This window comes from Mirounga leonina, unplaced genomic scaffold (genome assembly GCF_011800145.1).
Source record: "Mirounga leonina isolate KUSES-001 unplaced genomic scaffold, KU_Mleo_1.0 Mir_204, whole genome shotgun sequence".
NCBI classification, from domain to species: Eukaryota; Metazoa; Chordata; class Mammalia; order Carnivora; family Phocidae; genus Mirounga; species Mirounga leonina.
Window position 1 is genome coordinate 3,745,949 of NW_023270513.1, and position 23,210 is coordinate 3,769,158.

The 23,210-nt window shown below is 48.9% G+C and overlaps 1 protein-coding gene across 1 annotated transcript in view; it reads left to right on the forward strand.

Moving 5' to 3' along the window:
* Positions 1-19,716, forward strand: part of PIN4 (peptidylprolyl cis/trans isomerase, NIMA-interacting 4) — a 51,651-nt gene extending 31,935 nt beyond the window's left edge. Inside the window, exon 4 of the mRNA XM_035028749.1 lies at positions 19,627-19,716. Within this exon, the coding sequence (XP_034884640.1) occupies positions 19,627-19,716 (90 nt within the window). The remainder of the gene's footprint in view (positions 1-19,626) is intronic.
* The last annotated feature ends 3,494 nt before the right edge of the window (positions 19,717-23,210 follow it).

Sequence of the window (23,210 nt, forward strand, 5' to 3'; positions counted from 1 at the left end):
AAAAAAAAAAAAAAAAAAAAAAAAAAAAATCCCAATGAGATACCACTTCATTATCATTAGAATGGCTAGTAACAACAACCACAACAAAACCAGAATGTAACAAGCGTAGACACTGGAGGAGGGAACATAAAATGGTGCAGCTGCCATAAAAGACCCTAGAAAAGTTAAACATAGAATTACCATGTGAGGGGCGCCTGGGTGGCTCAGTTGGTTAAGCGACTGCCTTCGGCTCAGGTCATGATCCTGGAGTCCCGGGATCGAGTCCCGCATCGGGCTCCCTGCTCGGCGGGGAGCCTGCTTCCCCCTCTGACCCTCCCCCCTCTCATGTGCTCTCTGTCTCTCTCATTCTCTGTCTCAAATAAATAAATAAAATCTTAAAAAAAAAAAAAAAAGAATTACCATGTGATCCAGCAATCCCACTTCTGGCTAGATATCCAAAAGAATTGAAAGCAGGATCTCCAAGAGATATTTGCAAACCCATGTTCAAAGCAGCTCTGTTCACAATAGTCAAGAGATGAAAGCAACCCAAGTGTCCATCACGGACAAATGGATAAACAAAATGTGACATGTGCACACAATGGAATATTACTCAGTCCTAAAAAGGAAGGAAATCGTGTCACATGACGCAGTATGGATGAACCTTGATGAAATTATGCTACGTGAAATAAACCAGTCCCCAAAAGACAAATACTGTATGATTCCACTCGTAGGAGGTCCCTAGAGTCAAATTCACGGGGGACAGAAAGTAGAATGATGCTTACCAGGGCCAGGGGAGCGGGGAGTGAGGAGTTAACAGGCAGTTTTAGTTTTGCAAGATGAAGAGTTCTGGAGATGGACGGGGTGATGCTTTAACAACAGTACTAATGTATCTAATACCACTGAACGGTACGCTTAAGAATGGTGACGGCGGTAAATTTGACCTTGTGTCTACTTTATCGCAACTGAAAAGTTTAAATCTCATTCGCACATCACCCCACCCTTAGCCATATGGTGAACGCTCACTCGTTCTTCCACACAACGTCTCCTCCCCTTGTGAAGACGACCCTTGTAGTTGGCCATTTCCTCCTTTATCCCCTTACTATTCCTTGCCCATTATACCTCCTGCAGCACTTATCAAACATTACGGCGATCGATTATTAGTTTACCTATCCCTTTCCACGACCTAGTGATAAGCAATTTGGGGGTGGGGGCAGGGTCAATGTTTTCCTCATCTCTGTAACCCCCAGGCCCGGTGTTTGGTACTGTAAAGACTCAAGAAGGGCTTGATCAGTGGAAGTTCTGGCTTTCCAGAGAGCTATTTGGCCAAAAAAGGGGGGCATCGGGAGGCTCCCCAGGCTTTCGATTTAGAAATCCGAGCAGATTCCCACGCCCTACTCGGAGAACGCGAGGGCGCCTCTCACCAGGCTCCACCGCAGCAGTCTGGGCCGCTGGGAGGGTCCGAGGGCTTCCCACCCCGACTCCCGGCCCGGGCCTGCGAGCTCGACCCGCCCAGAGGCCCAGACGTACCTCTGGTAAAGGGCGGCCTGCTCTGGGCTTAAGGCCGCGGCTTCCGCAGACCCCCGCGACGCCTCCATGACCCCGAGCTTGCGTACCAGGGAAGTCAGCCGGCGATTGAATTTCGCTTGAATTTCGCTCGCTCCCGCCCTGCGCATGCGCCGTGCGCCTGGAGGCGAGGCAGGGCCAACTGCCGGCCTCCGGGCTGGCCAATCGCAGCGCCGCGCTCCGCGAAGAGCCTGAGCCCGCCCACGAAGGTCGCGCGCCTGCGCCTAAGAGGCGGCCGCAGCCCCAGCGGAGCGGGGTGGGCTTGTCTCCTCTTGTCTCTCGCGTTTTCAGTCCAGTCCAAACCGTGCTTCTGCACGCTATCCTCGTGAGTGAGGGAAAGTGCCTGATATGACCTCAGTCATTTTAGTGGCCCCCAGAGACCTTCTCCATAGCCTGCTCCCCCAAATACCCTCCATTCCATGCTCTCCATTGCCTGGCGCTGAGCACGCTTTGAATTCAAACACCCTGGGAGCCATGGCCCCCGTGACTTAAACTCACACTGAAGAAGGGTCTACAAGAGCCAAGCCAAAGCTCTCATTTAAGAAATTAGTAGTGCTGTAACGCATGGTCACCATTTCTTTAGAAGCTCCAACTAGGATGCAATCATTTTCAAACGCAGAGCTCAGAGCTTGGGGCAGGAAACGCGTTAAGTGAGTTTAAGTGGCTTGCTTGGGGGATTCTAAATAGGGGGTTGTGGGCCAACAAAAATTGTCCTTGTTCTTATACGGATAAAAACACGGACATTGTGATTCTTCAGGGCAGTAGTTAACATTCAGTATTTGAAAACTCACCTACTGACCCGCTCATGCCCACCCCAAGTCCAGAGGATTTTAAGCTTTTTGTAAATTTCATAGGTCATTAGTTTAAAAAGGTTCTAATTTTTCTGGTTCACGTGACCTGAAGTCATATTTTCATTTAGCTTTAAGCCTTCTGTTAAGAGGACTTTTAGTATACTATTCTCCCCATTTTCAGACATGAAAACTGAGACTCAGGGACATAAAGTGACCTTGCCTAAGGTTCCAGACTGGGAAACAGCAGAGCCAGAATTCAATACCAGGTCTATATGGACAAAAATCTATGCTCATTCACTGTGTCCACTGCCTATTGCTGGAAAGAAGAGGACAGCAGTGGGAAGTGAGGTTGATGAGGTAGTGGGAAGCCAGTCTGTGAAAGAGCTTGTTTACCTTGATGAAGTGTTTGAATCCCTTCTTTTCCTGGAGGCAACTTTGGATGGGGGTAGGTGGAGTGTGTAGGTGCGCTCAGTATGCAAAGTATGAGTGTGATAAGAAGAAGGCCTGGTGGGGAGAATTCCACAGAAAGGAAAAAATGTGATGGGAGCACCAAAATCTTCATCGCCAATCCAGGGAAGGCTATCTCCAGTTGTCCTTTGGCTCAGTGTCCACCATCATCACTTATATATCCTTGGAACGGTTGGGAACTCAAAATGAAGCAGAGCAAAACCCTGATTACTATCTTAGGCAGCTGCCCTTCTGTGGGCTGTGGAGAAAAGCTAGAAGGAGCTCCCTCAGGACCCAGGCTCCTGCCTCCCTGCTTCTCAGCTGTCAGTGATCTCCAAAGGCTCTGAATACTAGGAAGAAAGGACCAACCTTCCGGCTTGCCTGCCCTTAGGCTACTGGATTTTTCTCAGTGCCATTTTCACACAGCCAGAGGACTCCCCCTTCTTTAAACCCACTAAGTCCTCCGGCCCTCTCTCCTTCTCCCTCAGTCCCACGGTCACTTCCTTTGGGCCCTTCTCAGTGCCTTCCAGAGTCCCAGCTCTCACCGCAGGGTGCCAATGACCCAGGAAACTCACCATCCTGGACTCCTAGTCCTCCTTTGTAAAGGGTCACATACATTCACAGACTTGAAGTAAGCTAGCCGTTGGGGAGGATTTAGAGTGGATAAATGGAGAAAATGGAGGAGAATCGAAATAATAGTTACTACTATGTCCCATTTATATATCGGGCCCTGTTCAAAGCACTAAACTTATATTAATTCTCTTGGCTGTTCCTCATTTCACATCTACCCCAGAGTGAGGGCTCCCATTACCCCAGCTCCTCTCAAGGGGATGGAGTTTAAAAAACCTTCCCTAATTATTATTTGTTTAAGTGTGATAATGGTATTGTATTTTTTTTAAAAGCCCTTACCTGCTAGAGAAGCATAATGGAGTATTTTCAGATAAAATTGTATGACATCTGGGGTTTGTATTAAAATACTCCAGGAGGGAGAAAAATGAGAGGAGGAAAGATGAACGTAGAGTGGCAGAATGTTGATAATTGTTGAAGCTTGTTACAGAGGTTCATTATCCTCTTCTCTCTACTCTGCCTGTTTGAAATTTTCCATAATAAAAATTTTAAAAAAAACTTTGCTATCTAATCTGCAAATAACACTGAGTCACCCGCACTCAAAGACCGGAAATAAGATAATGAGGCCTTGTGGGAGAGTTCAGAATGGGTAAATGGAGAGATGGATGAGGCAGAATCAGAACAATAGCTATTACTAATATAGCCCTTCAGTGCCAAGCCTTGTTCTACTCAGTTTACATATATTAAGTCTTTTCAGCTTGCAACAACCTTGTTCGGTAGTGTATGCTATTATTATCTGCCCTTTATAGATAAGGAAACTGAGGCACAGTAAGATAGAATAACTTATACAAGTGTACACAGCTTGTGGGTGGTAAAGTTGGGTTCCAAACCCAGGCACTCTGGCTTTTGACTTTTTGCGCCTTTTTTTTTAAAGATTTTATTTATTTATTTATTTGAGAGAGAGAGAGTGCTCAAGAGTGCAGGAGAAGGGGCAGAGGAGGAGGGACAGAGGGAGAGGGACAAGCAGACTCCTCCCAGAGTGCGGAGCCCCGACACTGGGCTCGATCTCAGGACCCTGAGATCATGACCTGAGCCAAAACCCAGAGTCAGACGCCCAACCGACTGAGCCACCCAAGCACCCCTTGACACTTTGCTCTTAAACATGATGCTAGTTAGATGTAGAAAGCAGCTGATAGGTGAAGATAAGGGTTCATTCATCCATGTACTTATTCATCTATTTAATAGATACATATTGAGCCTTTACAAGATGGCTGGGCAAGCATCTGGGTGCTGGGATACAGTGGTGAGCAAAACAGACAGGTTCTTGCTATCAAAGAGTTTGAAGTTTGATGGGGATTTGGAGGGTGGGCCTTGAAATAATAATCATGCAAGCATGTGGAAAATTACAAACCATGATGAGGGCACAGAAGGAGAGCTCCAGGGAATTCTGAGAGCATATGATGAGGTACCTGACCCAGTCTGAAGGGGCTGGGAAGGTTTTTCTGCTGAAGTAACATGTGAGCTGAGAGCTGAAGGATAAGGAGGAGTTGATGAAAAAAAAAAAAAAGGGAAGGGAAGAGCATTTCAGGCAGAGGGAAGAGCACAACCAAAGGTCCTGGAGCAGGAGAGAGTTTGATGCACATGAAGAACTGAAAAGGCTAGGGGTGGTGGGAGCAAAGCCTAGAACACTAGAGTTGGAAGGGTTTTTTTGGAGTCCAGTCCAATGTCACAGGTGAGGGAACTGCCCCTGGGAAAGAAGGAAGTGACTGGTCCAAGGTCACACCCTGAATCAGTGGCAGAAACAGGACTCAACCTAGGTTGCCTGCCCCCCAGCCCAGTGCTCTTTCCAGCACAGATCATGGCTTTCCTGCATATGAGGAGGAGGGAGGTAAACTGGGTGTCAGCAAAATACTGCTCACGGGGAGTGAGAATGGAAGAGAGTGTTTTTGGAGATAGGTATAAATAACCAAATGAAATCTTCATGGGCAAGGAGACCAAGAGTGAGTTTGGGGCAGAAAAAAGAAGAAAGTAACTTGGAAACAGGAAGAATTTAATTTGTGATTCCCAGATCCCTAATTGGGCTTGTCTCCTGCTATTTCTAGGAAGGGATCTAAAGTGGGTGGGATTCGGTGGGGAGGGTTGGAGAAGAGTACTGGGGCTGAGGTCTTCGTCCCCTCTTTTGAGGTGAGGGGAGGGTGCTCTCTGGCTCAGTGGCCCCGCTGTGTGTCATCTCCAGCTCCGCCAGGAGGGGGAGCCGGAAACCGAGCTTCCTAAGAATGGCGGCTGGCCTGGCCCCTGGGCTGGAGAAATTCTTACTGGAAGCTAGTCAAGCCAGTCCAGCATGCTGTGGAAATGACAGGAACCGAGGGGAAAGAGGGAGCCAAGAGTTAGGGTTATCCGCAGGATCTTTGCATTAAAGTGCAGTCTTTGGTAAGTGCCTTCTAAACCTGGGTTTGAGCTGAAGCAGGCAGGCACCAAAGGGTAGGGAATCATTTGACAGGGAAGTGCTGCTGCACGAACCAGGGCCTTCTACGCTCCCCTTGGACTACCTCATCCACTCCCCAAACATCACAATTCTGTCGCTAGCCTCATCCTTTCTCCTGAGTCTCAGACCTAGATGGCCAGCTGGCTACAGGAACGTCTCTTCCCGGAAGCTCAAACTCAACATGGCACTGAACTCATCTCCCACCCTCCCTGAGACCTGTTCCCTCAGCATCCCTCATTTCCGTGAACAGCACTGCCAACCACCCCCCCAGTCGTTCAAGTCAGAAACTGGGAGGCATCTTTCCAATTCACTAATACGTCCTGTTGGCTCTACCTCCAAAATATATCCCAAACCCAAACGCTTCCCTTCATCAACCCTGCCACCATTCTGGTCTATGCCAGGGTCATCTCTCATCTGGCTCACTGCAAAAGCTTCCTGACTTTCTTCCCGCTTTTACTTGTGCTCACTCCCCACTGTTTCTGCACCCAGAAACCAGAGTGATCTTCCAAAGACACTGATCTGATCATGTCATGGCCCTGTCTAAACCCTCTGAAGCCTCCTCCTTGCCCTCCAAATCAAGTCCTGCCTCCTCACCATGGCGTTCAAGGCCTTCCTGATCTGGCCCCTGACTGCCTCTCCTGCCTTATGACTCACTTCTCCATGGCCCCTACACACACACACACACACACACACACACACACACACACCCCCCACACTCTTCCCAAACTGAACCACTTCCCCTTAAATCTTGCCTCACGTGCTGTTTCCTCTGCCTGGACTTTCTTCCCTTCCTTTTTGTCTCACTATCTCCTATTCACTCCTTGGCTCTCAGCTCAAGTCTCCCTTCTTCCAGGCACCTTCCATAATCCTTCCCAACAGTTATCCTCTGGGACACAATCTGATACACCCTGCCTTCATTCATCATTGGATGTAGTCCATGGAATATGGCTGCCTGGTTACCTCTGGCTCGCCCATGATCGTGTGAGCTCTGTGAAGGACAGATCTGTCTTTTTCACTTTATAGCTTCACAGAGTTTAGCCCAGTACCTACATATAGTAGCCAATAAGTAAATACTTTTGGATGGATGATGAATGGATGGATGGATGAATTTGTCAATTTCCTAGTCTCAAAGGAGAGCAATAGACACCATGTTGGAGAGCTATAATGAGGCCGTGGGTAGGAGTGATACATCCAAGGAAGTGGGGAGGTCCAAACCTGCCCATCCCAGCCACACTTCTGGCCAGCACTGTGCCTGACTCCCTCTTAAACCCACCTCGGGAAGGACTCAAAAATAGCACAGAGCAATCTGAGTTACACCCAGGAATGGGATACTCCCTTTCTAGTCTCTTCCCAAATCTCGTGCTGGGAGAAAGCCACCCATGACTGGCTGTGAAATGAATGGGCTCCAGCCAGTGCCTAGTGTTGGTGGATTCTCCAGATGCCCCGTGCCCACTTGTTCCCCACATGAAGAGCATTTCTGGAAGCTCCCATGAGTTCCTCCTCAGCTCCCGCAACTTCTTCCTGCAGCAGCTGAGAAACGCTCCCTACACGGCATGGGCACCTATCCTAAAAGCTAAAGTCAAGGCTTCTCCCTGGTGTCAGCCCAAGAAGGGACCCCTGGGGGCACCTAGTCTTAACCTTCCTGGTCCTTTGCCCTTCCTCCTTGGCACCACAAAAGACAGGCAGTAAAGTCTACAAGCGGGAGGGGAGGATGGAGGGTTACATTTTTCTAGAGCCCTTCGAAGGCCTTGGCCCCCTGCCTAGATCTGAGTCAGGAACTGTATGTCCCAGAGAATTGGCTCCCCAGCCATCTGCTCTGAGCTTAAAGAGCCGAGGGGCCCTCGTTGGATGCTCTGTTCAAATTAGCCAAGAAGAGCAGGATGAGGACGACACAGCAGGAGGGATCTTGACCAGTCTAGGTCCCCTAGACTGTGTGTGGAGGCAAGGGGCAGATAAACAACACCAGGGCACAGTGAGGGCATGGCAAGTCCCCAAGCAGAGAGCGCCTCTCACAGCCCAGCTGCACTGCTCCCAGAGCCAAGCCTTCCCAGCGCCCCTTTCGAGGGAACTCATGGCTTTGTGAACACCTACTTGTGCCAGGCCCACCACGAGCAAGAAATGACTGTTCTCCTTTACCAGTAACAGGAACCAAGGCTCAGAAGGGTTAACTGCTTTACACAAAGTCACAGAGCAAGTACGAAGCAGATTCAAAGAGACCAGGGCCGGGCATCAAGTCCCAGACCCTTGGTAAATGGTTGCCAAGGCTACTAGAAAATGATTCTCCCTTTCAGTGAGCAGGTAGGCAGCCTGAGGACAATGGCTGGGAGGGGATACAGAAAGTCACACTCCTTCTATGCCTAGGACATAGCTTGCTCCATCCAGGAGAAAACATGTCTTTAACCCTTTAACGTACACCCTATCCAGGTGGTAGCAATGGGTCAGGCAATAAGGTCAAGTTTCATACATGGGAAATTTTAGGGTGGAGGCAATGAAAGACTTAAGTAAGTCTCACATCAGAGGGTAAGAGTTCAGTTCAGATAAATGAACCAATCCAAGAAGCCAGACAGATCCACTGGAGGAAGGCTGACAAGGCACCCCTCAGTCCCCAAATCCCCACGGCCATGTACGTTCACAGGATTGAAGAACCACAAGCATCGGGCATAGTTGCCAGAGGGCGTATTTGGGGACTCATAAAAATAGGGACCCTCTGGGCGCCTGGGTGGCTCAGCCAGTTAAGCGTCTGCCTTTGGCTCAGGTCATGATCCCGGGATCCTGGGATCGAGTCCCGCATCGGGCTCCCTGCTCAGCGGGGAGTCTGCTTCTCCCTCTGTCTCTCCCCCTGCTTGTGCTCGCTCTCTCTGTCAAATAAATACAATCTTTAAAAAGGAAAAAAAAGACAGACAATACAAAGTGTTAGCAAGGATGTGGGACAACCGTACCTCTCATATTTTGTTGGTGGGAGTGCAAATTGGTACAAGAATTTTGGAAAACTGACAGTTTCGAGCAAGCTCAACATAAATCCAGCCATTACACCCCAAGAGAAATGAGTGCATGTGCCTGCGGAAAGACTGGGACGACCCAAAAGTCCCTGGATGTGTGAATGGCTAAACACGTTGGTGCGTCCACACAAGGGCACACCATTCAGCAATGGAAGGGACTACTACTGATCAGTGCAACAATTTGGATGAATCTCAAAGGCGTTACGCTACATGAAAGAAGCCGATCTCAAAATGTCACATACTGCTCGATTCCACTTAGATGAAGTTGGAGAACAATCGAAATGAATCTATGGTAGAAATAAAAATGGTGGGTTCCTCTGGCAGGGGCGGGGGCATTGACTGGGATGGTGGAAATGGTCTATGTTTCTCTTGGGGCGGTGGATACACACTGCCCACAATTATCACAATTCATTGAACTGTACACTTAAGACCTATGCATTTTACTGTGTGTACATTATGCCTTAATTTTAAAATACCATGTCCAGGCCCCACCTCTGACTAATTAAATCAAAATCCCTAGAGGTGGGGCCTGGGCAAGGACCTTTTTTAAATCTCCCCAAGTGACACTAATGTGCAGCTGGTCGGAGAAGCATCGATTAATATTACCACCACCTTTCCCCAGCAACAGACTCTCTCGGCCTCCTGTGTCATGGAGACGTTTCAAAGGTGCCCATTGGAAAGAGTCCCTCCTAGGATCACCAGCAGAGGGAGGCAGGTGTGAACAGGTGAGCGGGCATGGGTACTTGCCAATATGTCTCAGAAGATGTTTCATATCAATTCATAAAAACACTGAATTTCACACTTTAAAATGGTTAAAATGGTGAATGTACTATTCTGTGAACTTCATCTCAATTCAAAAAATTAAAAAAAATTCAAGAGCTTCCTTAGTTTTAATAGCCACATACAGTCTAAGAGTGTCCTTTATTTGACCAGTCCCCTTTTGGTGGATATTTTTCCATTCTGCGGCTATTACAAATAGTCCTGATACACGCATTCCTGTGAATATGTGTGAGCATATCTGTAGGATGATCTCCTAAAGGTGGAATTGTTGGGGTCAAATGTTTGTGTCTTTCTCATTTGGATAGAAATTGCTAATAGGGATGGGCGAAATTATATTCCCATCAGCAATGTATGAGGATGCCTGTTTCCCCACACCTTTGCTAACTCCTGTTTTCCAACCTTTTGATCTTCGCCCTTCTGCTTATTAAAAAGTCGTACCTCATAGTTTTATTTTGCATTTCCCCTTAGAGTAGGTCTTCACTGAGACAGGTCAAGTGGAGAACAAGGGTATCATTTTGGAGGTAGAGAGGGAGGAGGTTATCTGTTCTAGCATAGGGTTAGCTTTGAACAAGTCACCAAGAATCCCGAGAACTCTTTCCTGAATATCAAGGACTCCCGAATGTCTCTCTTAGGTCCAGATCTCTCACTTGAGGCCCAGACTCCTGTATCAAGGCCTCCCTGACATCCCATACTGAAAACACCCAGAAGTATGGATTCCCAACCCACCCTCAAACCTGAGCTCCTCCAGTCTATCCCATCCCTATAAATGGCACCACTATCCACCCAGTTGCTCAAGTCCGAAACCTAGAAACTGGGAACGTTGTCTCTTCTCTGTCCCTCACCCAACCCATCGCCAAGCCCTTCATGCTCTATCTCCAAAATACATCCTGAATCTCTCCACTTTTCCCCACGCAACTGCAAGCACCCAAGCCTAAGCCACCTGGCATTTACCAGTCACTTCCTAATTGGCCTCCCTATTCCCATTCTTGTCTCCCAGTCCATTTTTCTTATTAGGGTAATCTAATCCATTGTTCAAACTGCAGCCAATAATCTTTTTTAAAAATAGAAACCAGATCACATCACTCCTTTGCTTAGGACCTTTCATGAGTTCACAATGCACTGAAAATACCATCCAAACTCCTTACAGGGCCTGCAAGTCCCTAGTGCCCTGAGGGGTCCAAATCTCATCCTGTTTGTTCATTTCACCTCAACCACGTGGGCTTTCTTTCTCTTCTTCAAACAACCAAGGCCATTGCCACCACAGGGGCTTTGCATTTGCTCTTCCCTCTGCCGGGAACACTTTCCCCTAAAATCTTAGCGCGGCTGGCTCCATCTTAGCATCCAGATCTCAGCTTTCTCTCCTGTGAGACCTCTCCTGAATACCAAGGTCTCTCTCAAGTAGCTACCCCACCTCCCTCATCCTTTAGAGCCCTTCCCAGTATGTGCAGCTGATCGGAGAAGTATCTCCCTTCTCTGTTTCCTTCCATATGGTCTCTTCGTCCTCCAGAACATTAGCTCCATGTCTCCATCTCCAATACCCACATTTAGTTCTGAGGCCCAGTAGGTGCTTAAAAAATATTCGGAAGGAATGAACCGTTCAGTAGGGCTTTCTTGTTTTCAAAACCTCCTCCTGGTCTCAGATTTAAAGAGGGAGGAGGCCATCGGAGAAGGAAGGGCTGTTTTTCAGCAGCAAGAAGGGAACAAAACTGATTTTAAGTACCTGGGGTCGGCATCTATCCAAATGATTAGCAACAAAGTCTAACCAAAGCTCTCCTTGGAAACACCGGGGAGCCTCCTCTGAATTATCGTGTGTCATTGCAAGCAATAAAACGGCCTTCTTTTGTCAATATTCTCTGCTTCAAATTTGTCACTAATTCCAGCTGGCCTCGTCCCAGCCGATCCGAATGACCGAGAGGCAGAGTGAATACAATTTAATCAGCGGCTCGGTCCCCGCGGGATGAGCTGGCGGCGTCTCTGTGGGCCTCGTCGCTAAAAGGTGTTCCGGGGCCAGTGATTTTTGCACCGAATAAAGGCGGGCCAGCAGGGACCCGCTCCTGCGGCGGGGGAATCTGGCAGGCACTGAGTCAGGGCGGGGGCGAGGCGGGCACGAGCGGGGAGCGGCCACGACGGCGGGGGACGAGCGGGGACGAAGACAATGCCACGCCCACGAAGGGTCGCCGTACGAACCGTTCGGGCCGCGATCTCCTTTCCGCCGCCCCGCCCCCGCCCCCACGACGGCCTCGGGGCGGGTTCCTCTGGCCCCGGGACTAACGGGGAAACCGAGGCGCCGAGAGGGCCGTGCCCGCCCCCCGCCTCATCTCCTGCAGTCAGTGAGCCCGGCGGCGCCGGGGCCGTTGCTATGGCTGCTCTGAAGTGTCACAAGTGCCCGGGAAGCATACAAATCGACCTGCGTGCGACACAGCCCTGTGCAAAACAACTTCCCATTGACTCGCAATAATTACCACCCCCAGATAATCGCCTGTACCCAGGCGGGCGAGGGGGGGCTTGGAGGGGGAAGGGAGGCAAGAGGCGAGCGAGGGAGGGAGGCGGCGGGGTCGGGGGTAGGGGGGGGCGCACCAGGCAGGCGGCGGCTGCCTTGCCAAGGCTGGGGTTTGAGGGAGGGGTCTAGGGGGAGAAGAGAGGTGGTCTTCCTGAATTCGGCACTGGGAAAGGGCTCTGTTCTGGGGGGATCTGGAAACTTGAATGGTCTTCTGGATGGATCCTATCAGGGCATTGCATTCAGTAGGTACTGGGCACTCTGGTGGTGGGCATTTTGCCTGGCATTGGGCATGCGAAGGCCAGTTCTTGTGGTGGAGTGCACAGACTCCTGGGAGACCAAGAAAAAAAAAAAAAGGCAGCGAGATACACGAACAGGGTACAATTATAAGGGCCTTCATCCATTGAACATATATTTATGAAGTGGGGCGCCTGGGTGGCTCAGATGCTTGAGCGTCTGCTCATTATCCCAGGGTCCTGGGATTGGGCTCAGGGCTCGGCGGGGAGCCTGCTTCTCCCTCTCCCGCTCCCCCTGCTTGTGCTCTCCCTCTCTCTGTCAAATAAATAAATAAAATATTTTGAAAATACATGATAAGAGTATACTGTTAGTTGGTGTATTTGTCTGGGTTCTCTGGAGAAACAGAACGGATAGGATGTGTAAATATACGTAAAGAAATTTCCCGTAAGGAATTACTTCATGCAGTTTTGGAGGCTGGGTAGTCCGAGATAATGCAGTGGGTGAGCTGGAGACCCAGGGGAACCAGTGGTATATAGAGTTCCAGTCCACGGCCAGAGGCCTGAGACCCAGGAGAGCCAATGGTGGAAGTCTCAGTCCGAGTCCGAAGGCAGGAGGAGAATGCCGTCTCAGCTCCAAGACAGTCAGGCCTAAAGAATTCTTGCTTACTCAATCGTGTACTGGATTCAGGCCTTCAATGGACTGTGAGGGGAAGCCCACCCACATTGGGGAGGGCAATCTGCTTTTCTCCGTCTTCAGATTCAAATGTTAATCTCATGCAGAAAAACCCCAGCAGCCACACCCAGACATAATGGTTAACCAAATATCTGCCCCCCCACCCCCGTGGCCCAGTCAGGTTGACACATAAAATGAACCATCACAGCCGAGTGAGAGGCGTGGCTGTAGTTGATGACAAGGGCCAGCAAGGGAGAAAATAATACAGGAGAACAGGAAAAGGAAGTGTTGGTGGGGTGGGGGCTGCCAATTTAAACGGGGCGATGGAGAAAGTCTCACCGAGAAGGTATCATTTGAATGAAGACCTGAAAGAAGTGAGGCAGGGGCGCCTGGGTGGCTCAGTGGGTTGAGCGGCTGCCTTCGGCTCAAGTCCTGATCTCAGGGGCCTGGGATCAAGCCCCGCATCGGGCTCCCTGCTCAGCGGGGAGCCTGCTTCTCCCTCTCCCTCTGCCCCTCCCCCTGCTTGTGCTCTCTCTCAAATAAATAAATACAATCTTTAAACAATAACAAACAAAAAAAGAGAGAAAGAAATGAGGCAGCAAGCCATGCCGATTTCCAAGAATATTCCAGGCAGAAGAAACAGTGGGTACAAAGGCACTGAGGCAAGAGCATGTCTGGTGTGTTGGAGGAACAGCAGTGAGTCCAGCCTAGCCGGAGCAGAGTGAGCAAGGGAGAGAGCGCCAGGAAAGAGGCAGAGACAGAACACGCGGGCCATGTGGGTCAACGTAAGGATGGATAGTACCAGCGAAACGAGAGCCATTGCCGGGTTTTGAGGTGGAGACACAGGATTTGCACATGTGTTTCGATAGGATCCCTCTGGCTTCTGACCGTGTGTGGGAAGGGTGGTGAGGGGCAGGGGTGAGGCAGGAGCACTGCTGGGGGCTATTAGTATTAAGGCAATCCAGGTGAAAGATGATGAGAGCTTAGACCAGGGTGGCACCTGGGGAGATGGTGAGCAGTAGTGGATTCTGGTTATATTTTGAAGGTAGAGCCAAGGAATGGGATTTGCTGACAGACTGGACATGCAGTGGGGTGAAAAGCGAGGAGTCAGAGGTGATCAAGAGGGAACATGTCTTGGGACAGGCACTGTGGTATGAACTGGAGAGAGTTCAAGTGCCTAGGGACTCAAGAGTTAGACTGAGGGGCGCCTGGGTGGCTCAGTCGTTAAGTGTCTGCCTTCAGCTTGGGTCATGATCCCGGGGTCCTGGGATGGAGTCCCACATCGGGCTCCCTGCTCGGCGGGAAGCCTGCTTCTCCCTCAGCCTGCCACTCCCCCTGCTTGTGTTCCCTCTCTCGCTGTCTCTCTCTCTCTGTCAAATAAATAAATAAAATCTTTAAAAAAAAAAAAAAAGAGTTAGACTGAGCTACACCCCTGCCCTTATCAGCTGTGTGGCCTTGGGCGAGTTGTTTGCCATCTCTGAACCCAGGTTCCCTCGCCTGCAGAAACTTACAGGGCTGTTGTGAAGATTTAATGAGGAGAGGGAAAAAAAAACCCAGGTTCCGCAACTGGCTCAGAGTAGGTGCTCCCTGAGCACTTGCCCCCTTGTCCCTCCCTTTCTGAGGAAGTTGGAGAAGCTTCGAAACAGAGCCAAGATTAGGGATTGTAAAGGAGGAGTGGGGTTTTGTTAGGTGGGAAGGGGGTGGGGCGCCTGGATGACTCAGTAGGTACAGCCTATGACTTGATCTTGGGACCGTGAGTTCAAGCCCCACGCTGCGGGTAGAGTTTACTTTAAAAAATAGAGGGACAAAGGAGCTCATTCTTCACAACAAGCTGGGGGCATGAGGAATGAAGCCAATGGCCAGGCAGGCCTTAGTGGAAGTCCTGGGGTGGGAAAGGCTGCAGGATGACAGGGAACACTCCAGCATGGAGAGAGTTTAAGGAAAAGAAAGTCGCGTGCAAAGAAAGGGGCCCTAACAGTGAGGTGTGAGGGGATGGGAGGCTAACGTCCCGCCTCCTTGGTTCTGCCTTGGGCCAGCCTTGGCCCAGAGGACCTTTGAAACCTTCTCGGTTACAGGACTAAGCTGGTCCTAACTATGGCATACAAATTCCCAGCACGGCGAGGGGTTGACTGAGCTCCGTGCTCTGAGGAGTCACACAACAAACATCTGGCTTGGCCACCGGCCAAGACAGCACCCCCCCACACACACAACTCTGGCCGTATACTCACTGATTGTGAACATATGGCCCCCAAGGAGGGGGCTTTCCAAAAGGCCTCAAGAGCTATCTTTGCCTTCTGGCCTGAATCACTCCACTAGGGCCCCCTTACGGACTTACTTCTTGCACAAAAGCACGAATTCCTCTTACATGGGACAAATAGGCCCATGCCAAAGGAACCCCCCCCCCCCCCCAGAACATGAGACATCCAATCCCTCCTCTTAATGGGAGTCTCCAACAGCATCTGCCTGGGTTCCCCTCCAGTTCCATGTCTGTGCTTGATCTCTCTGAGCCTTATTTTCCACCTCCACAAAGAAGGATATAAACGACACCTCCTTTGCAGGCTTGATGAAAGGCTCTAATGGAATTATCTGAGACTGTGACTCAGAGGCTTTAAGTACTGAAAAGAGTCGATTGACCCCCGCCCCCAACTCCACACTTAACGCTACCAATTATCATTAGGTGATTCAGTGTAAAAATTGTACCAAACTGTAAAAAGGGGAAGAAAGTCTAACCAAGCTCTGATTTTTCCGGTGATGACTACTATGATGGCGACCTTTGAAATATCAACTGTCATATTCTTTCCCCACTTGTGTTGCTGTTCCTGCCTTTTGAATGCCCTAAGCATGTTTATTGAGCAATTGGGCCCCAGAGGATATGGATTTGGAAACTGTAATAGGTCAGACACATTCTTCTTGGCCAAGAGCAGCTAACATTCAATAGAGTTTACTACCTGCCAGGGAATGTTCTAGTTCATTTTATCCTCAAAACAAACCCTGTGAGGTTGGGATAATTATTATCCCCCTTTTGCAGATGGGAGAGGTAAGAACCAGGGCAGTGAATTGATTTGCCCACTGTCAAACAGTGGGCGAATGCTGACGGAGGTCTTGAACACAGGCAGTCTTGCTGCAAAGGCCCTATGCTTAATCACGACGCTGTACCTGTCTCTCCAAACTTGGATCAAACCCTGTGAGGGGCACGGGGATCGGCTGAGGGGGTGGTATTGGCTCTCAGGAGCCCTCGCCCTGGGTAGAGAGGCAGCCCCAAGCCCTCATCCTCACTGAAAATTACATGGATGCTCAAATTGGCAATGGGGCTGCCCAGTACCCCTCTTTGGGGAGGCATCTCTAGGTGAGAGGATTGAACTCAATACCTTCCAAAGGTCCTTTCCATTCACAGAGTTGAAGTCCCAACTCTGTCTCAGGCTTACCAGCTTTCTCCTCCCAGAAGAGCAATCAGACCCTCTGTGGTGCCTTACGGAGCCTTTTCACTTGTCCTCCCGCAAACCGTGGTGCCCATCTGCCCTTGCCTTTCTCACCCTGCACACCCGGGAGACCTCATCCCTCCACAACTGGAATCGCCTTCTTTATCCTGACGCTTGGTCCAGATCCCTTCTCTGAACTCTAGAACCATCTCTCCAGCTTAGTGTCTCTCGGGACCTAGCGCTCCACCTGCAGTGTGAACTCAGTGGGTGTCTTCTTCCTCAGAACCTCTTCCTCCTTCCGTGTTCCTTTCTCTTCTTCTCGAGAAATGGCTCCACCATTTATCCATCTGCTTAAGCCAGAACCCCGGGAGTCATCCTCAAGTTTTCTTTGCCTTCACTCCCCGTATCCCATCAGGCACCAGGGCCTGTCAATGTTACCTCCTACCTATCTCGTGAATCTTCTCCCTTCTCTCCATCCCCACCGCTTCCTCCCTAGTCCAAGCCACAACCATCAGAGAGATGAAGTAAAAGGCAAAAGCCTTCCCCCTGCCCTTCCTGCCTCTATTCTCCCCCTTCCAATCCATCCTTCACCCCACAGCCAGGGTGAGGGTTTTTTTTTTTTTTTTTTTTTTTTTTTATCTATTTATTTGAGACAGAGAACGCGAGCGTGCACTAGCAGGGGGAGGGGCAGAGGGAGAGGGAGAAGCAGACTCCCCACTGAGCGGGGAACCCCATGCGGGGATTGATCCCAGGACCCTGAGATCATGACCTGAGCCGAAGGCAGACGCTTCACCGACTGAGCCACCCAGGTGCCCCCGAGGGCGAGTTCTTTAAAACAAAATCTGGGTGTTTCCTCCTTGCCCGAAGCCCTCTGATTTCTTTATTTCTTTTTTTTTTTTTTTTTTTTTTTTTTTTTTTTGATTTCTTTATTTCTCTTAGGATTAAGTCAAAATTCCTATACAGCTCTGAGGAAGCCCTGTGCTATTAAGCAAGCCATTTTCCAGGATGGGCTCTGGAGTTTATATTAAACTTCAGTTCTGATGCCAAACCAGCCACATAACAGCCAGTGTGACTTTTGGTCCACTCTTCACCTCTCTGACCGGCAAGTCTCTCACCTGCGCAGTAGGACAGAACAGTTCCTACACGGTAGGATGGTAGGTGAGGGTGCTGAGCTCTGTGCCCCACACCGAGGCGCTTTAATCACTCACTGCTAGTTAGATCAGAGAAGTATAAAGTCATCGGTACCAGCCATATACATTATTATTGATTTAATCAACTAATGATTAATAATCATGATTCATGACATCATGGATCTTGTTAAATTGTACTATACATTATGATTATATTAATTTGGCCTTTATGATTATCTCTCCAGCCACACTTCTCACAACCCCCTCACCTCTCTTCCCTTGCCTTTCGTTGTCACACACTCCCCCCACCCCCCGCCCCAGTTTTCTCACTCTGTCTCCCTGTTAAGTTTTTCTCTCCCAATCCTCATTGCTCCAACCTCTTTTTGTATTGCTAAGTCCCTTCCAGTATCAGTTCAGGCATTGATTTCTCTGGGCAACCTGCTCAGAACCCCCCCCCCCCAACCACTGTAGATGGCTCTTCCATGGGCCCCCAGGGCACCTCATGCTCCCTTTTTAGAGCCTCTATCATACCGTATTTGTAAGTCTCTCTGCAGTTTTGCTTTCCGCGGTTTCAGTGACCCAAGGTCAACCGTGGTCCAGAAGCAGATGGTCCTCTTTCTGACATAGCATCAGAAGGGCAAGAGGAGCTTAACGCTATGTCACCGTGCTTACGTCATTCCCCTCACTTCATCTCATCATGCAGGCATTTTATCATCTCACGTCATCTCAAGAAGAGGAAGAGTGAGTATAGTACAAGAAGATATTTCGGGAGACAGAGACCGCATTCACATAACATTTATCACAGAATTTTGTCATAATTGTTCTATTTATTCATTGTTGTTAATCTCTTACTGTGTCCCTTTATTTTTATTTATTTATTATTTATTTATTTATTTATTTATTTATTTATTTATTTTGGTGCAAATGGTGGTTTTATTAAAGCACGGGGACAGGACCCGTGGGCAGAAAGAGCTGCTGTCCTGCATCTTTTTAGGAATTAAACGTTATCATAGGTACATGTAGGAGAAAACATCGTATATATAGGGCTCAGTATTATCTTCGGTTTCAGGTATCCACTGGGGGTCTCGGAACATATCCCCGGCAGATAAGGAGAGAATAGGGACGCCTGGGTGGCTCAGTCGTTAAGCTTCTGCCTTCGGCTCAGGTCATGATCCCAGGGTCCTGCGATCGAGCCCCATGTCGGGCTCCCTGTTCAGCGGGGATCCTGCTTCTCCCCTCCCTCTGTCTGCCGCTCCCCCCTGCTTGTGCTCCCTCTCTCTGACAAATAAATAAATAAAAATCTAAAAAAAAAGATAGGGAGGGACTACTCTATTTACTTGTTTGTCACACTCCTGTAATTAGGCCGTCAGCTTGGTGAGGAGCTCTGTGTCTTATTCACCACTATATCTCATGCTCTTAGCACTCCTGGGCACATAGTAGTCGTCCAATAAATGTTTGCTGAATGAACAAGAGACCAGCCTGGCTGCAATCCTCCCCCATGAGGCCCCCTCACTCCCTTCAGGGGGTTCAAGGCCCTGAGCCAAAACTCTTCAAAGCTAAAAGCTGCTAACTGAGAGCACAGAATCAGAATGAACCAAAGTGGGTGGTTTAACCAACTGGTCACTGCAAGAACTTTCTGTCTCTGCCCAGGGGTATTTCTCTCCTTGGGTTCATAACCATCTCATGCTCTGTGGGCCTAGTGAAGGTGTGTGTATTAATGTGGGGGGGGGTGGGGGGGGGAGGTTAAGGGCAAGTTGACTCACCTTAAAAATGAAGGTCAAATGAAATGAACTTCATTTTTGTCATCTGTAAAATGATGACTAGGGTCCACCTGATGGGGTCATCATGGAGATTCACTGAGGTGACCCACGGAGGTGCTTTGTAAACTGTAAAAGACCCCATGTAGCGCTGCATGATGATCACACACAGAAAATGTGTTGCTCTTTGGCTCAAGTCTTTTCAAGATCCCATGTACGCAAGGGCCCTCCTGCTTATACGGCATTATCTTTAACAATCAGGTTACAACTGATTGACATTATCACTTTCTTTATATTTGGCAGACCTCCAGCCTGTGGCAACATGCTGGTCACCAGAGAGACCCGAGAAGCACCCTTGTCTCATCAGTACCACTTTTACAAACCAACCCTTAAAGTGGATTATTTTGCAGATGGCGGCTTTCATCTATTCAATGTTGATTCTATTAGTTCTGATTTCAGAAGGTGACATTTTCTGACCTTGTCCCCTTAAGCACAAGCAAAAACTTTGGCTTCCTTCCTTTTTTTTTTTTTTGGAAGTGAAAATGTACAAGGTGTACTGGGGGAAACAGTGAGGAAATAAGACAGATGGAGGAGAGGGTTTGTAGGGGAACTGCAGGATATACCTCTTCCTCCATTCATTCATTCATTCATTCATTCATTTGTTCAGCACCCACAACATGCCAGTAACTGGGCTAGATAGTCGGGATTACGGTGGGGAGCAAGATTAGCCTTACGGACCTCACAGACTCTTGAGGGAGACAGACAATTAAATAGACACATTTTTTAAAGTAAGCTCTACACCCAGTGTGGGACTTGACCTCACGATCCTGAGATCAAGAGTCACGTGCTCCACCAACTGAGCCAGCCTGGTGCCCCTAAATAGGCCATTTTAATACACTGTGGTAGATTCTAGGATGGGAAGAACAGAGAAACGGAGTATTGAGGGCCCCTGACCTTCCCAGAAGTGTCCCAGAGGAAGCAGCTTCTCAGCTGAGACCTGAAGGATGGCTGAGAGTGGAAAAAGTTCCTGTAAGAAAAAAGGGTCAAAAGGATATGAAGAGAGGGGCACCTGGGTGGCTCAGTCGGTTAAGTGTCTGACTCTTGTCAGCTCAGGTCATGATCTCAGAGTCGTGACATGGAGCCCCACGTCGGGCTCCGTGGTCAACAGTGTCTGCTTGAGATTCTCTCTCTCCCTCTCTTTCTGCCCCTCCCACTGCTCGTGCTACGTAAATAAATAAATAGATAAATAAATCTTAAGGGAAAAAACAGAGAATATGAAGAGAGATGGGAACAATGTAAATTTGAAGGCCTACGAGAAAATCGGGGACTACAGAAACAGAAGCACTGTGGGGGTGGGAGGGAGAAAAAAAGGATGAGTTCTAAAAACAAGCTAAATTTGAGAGGTTTGGGGACCATCCAAGAGGAGATGTCCAGCGGGCAGGTGACTATGAGGGTCTGATGGTCCAAGAAAGAAGTGGTGATTGGAGACCTGGATTTGGGAGCTACTGTGTTGTTCTATCAAGAAAACAGCTTAGGACCACAATGGGGACGGCTTGCAAAGATCCCCCGGGGAATTTGGACCTGATTCTATATTGCGTGCTTTTTTTTTTTTTTTAATTTTTAAAAAAGATTTTATTTATTGCTTATTTGAGAGAGAGCACGTGCACAAGCAGGAGGAGGGGCAGAGGGAGAGAAGCAGGCTTCCCGCTGAGCAGGGAGCCCGATGCAGGGCTCGATCCCAGGACCCTGGGACCATGACCTGAGCTGAAAGCAGACGCTTAACGACTGAGCCACCCAGGCGCCCTGAACAAGAGGTTTTGAAGAGGAAGTGACAGAATTCAAGCTGGGCTCTAGGACCTGAGCTGCAGTGTGTGGTGGAGAGACTTGGGTGGAAGGAGAGGAAGTCGGCGCCCCCCCCAACCACTGTAGATGGCTCTTCCATGGGCCCCCAGGGCACCTCGTGCTCCCTTTTTAGAGCCTCTATCATACCGTATTTGTAAGTCTCTCTGCAGTTTTGCTTTCCGCAGTTTCAGTGACCCAAGGTCAACCGTGGTCCAGAAGCAGATGGTCCTCTTTCTGACATAGCATCAGAAGGGCAAGAGGAGCTTAACGCTATGTCACCGTGCTTACGTCATTCCCCTCACTTCATCTCATCACGCAGGCATTTTATCATCTCATGTCATCTCAAGAAGAAGAGGAAGAGTGAGTATAGTACAAGAAGTACTCTATCCCAGGTCCTGGGATCGAGCCCCGCGTCGGGCTCCCTGCTCGGCGGGAGGCCTGCTTCTCCCTCTCCCACTCCCCCTGCTCGTGTTCCTTCTCTCGCTGTGTCTCTCTCTGTCAAATAAATAAATAAAATCTTAAAAAAAAAAATGTAAAAAATATAAATATTAAGGGGCGCCTGGGTGGCTCAGTTGGTTAAGCGACTGCCTTCGGCTCAGGTCATGATCCTGGAGTCCTGGGATCGAGTCCCGCATCGGGCTCCCTGCTCGGCGAGGAGCCTGCTTCTCCCTCTAACTCTCCCCCCTCTCATGTACTCTCTCTCTCTCTCTCATTCTCGCTCTCTCAAATAAATAAATCTTTAAAAATATATATATATAAATATTAAAACTATTTTTAAATGTTAATATATAAACTTCGAAGTAAGCAAATTATATTAAATGCAAAGGTAATAAATACTAAACGCTCATTACTTCCTAATTATTTTACATTTTACTATTATCTCTATGCCCGCGAGCTTATTTATGCCTGTCGTATATATGTGGCGGAAATGCTATATAGTCGTGTGCTACCGTGCATCTCCCCCCCAGCTCCCTGTTCAGTGACATCACAGTGGTAGCTTGAAATTGGCAAACACTCCTCCCCCTGCTTGTGTTCCTGCTCTTGCTCTCTCTCTGTCAAATAAATAAAATCTTTAAAAAAATAATAGTTTCTAGGGCGCCTGGGTGGCTCAGTTGGTTGAGCGACTGCCTTCGGCTCAGGTCATGATCCTGGAGTCCCGGGATCGAGTCCCGCATCGGGCTCCCTGCTCAGCGGGGGGTCTGCTTCTCCCTCTGACCCTCCCCCCTCTCATGTGCTCTCTCTGTCTCATTCTCTCTCTCTCAAATAAATAAATAAAATCTTTAAAAAAATAAATAAAAAATAAATAAATAAATAAAAAAATAATAGTTTCTAAATATCACCAAGTATGGATTCTGGATATATTTTGAAGGTAGAACCAACGGGATTTTCTTTTTTTTTTAAAGATTTTATTTATTTATTTCAGAGAGAATGAGAGAGAGCACATGAGAGGGGGGAGGGGCAGAGGGAGAAGCAGACCCCCTGCCGAGCAGGGAGCCCGATGTGGGACTCGATCCCGGGACTCCAGGATCATGACCTGAGCCGAAGGCAGTCGCTCAACCAACTGAGCCACCCAGGCGCCCCCAACGGGATTTTCTAATAAAATTACATGTGGCATGTGAGAAAAGATGAATTAAGGACATGTCCAAAGTGTTTGGCTTGAGTAATTGATAAGACAGTTTGCCATGAGCTGAGATGGGGAAGACTACGGATAGAACTGATTGGCGTGGGTCAGGAGGCACTGGGGAGGCTATCATTCTTTCTGTAACGTCTGGTTTAGCAGCAAGAACACGGGATTTGGATATCAAAAAATCAAGACGACTTTTGGGGCGCCTGGGTGGCTCAGTCAGTTAAGCGTCTGCCTTTGGCTCAGGTCAGGATTCAGGGGTCCTGGGATCGAGCCCCGCATTGGGCTCTCTGACTGGAACATGAGGCCCAGCCCACTGAAGGCACAAGGGAAGTAAGCCAAACCCAGTAAAGGTCTGTTTGCTTCAGTCAGTTTCATCTCAATAACCATTTGTCTGCCTCCCTGTTGAAATGATCTCTAA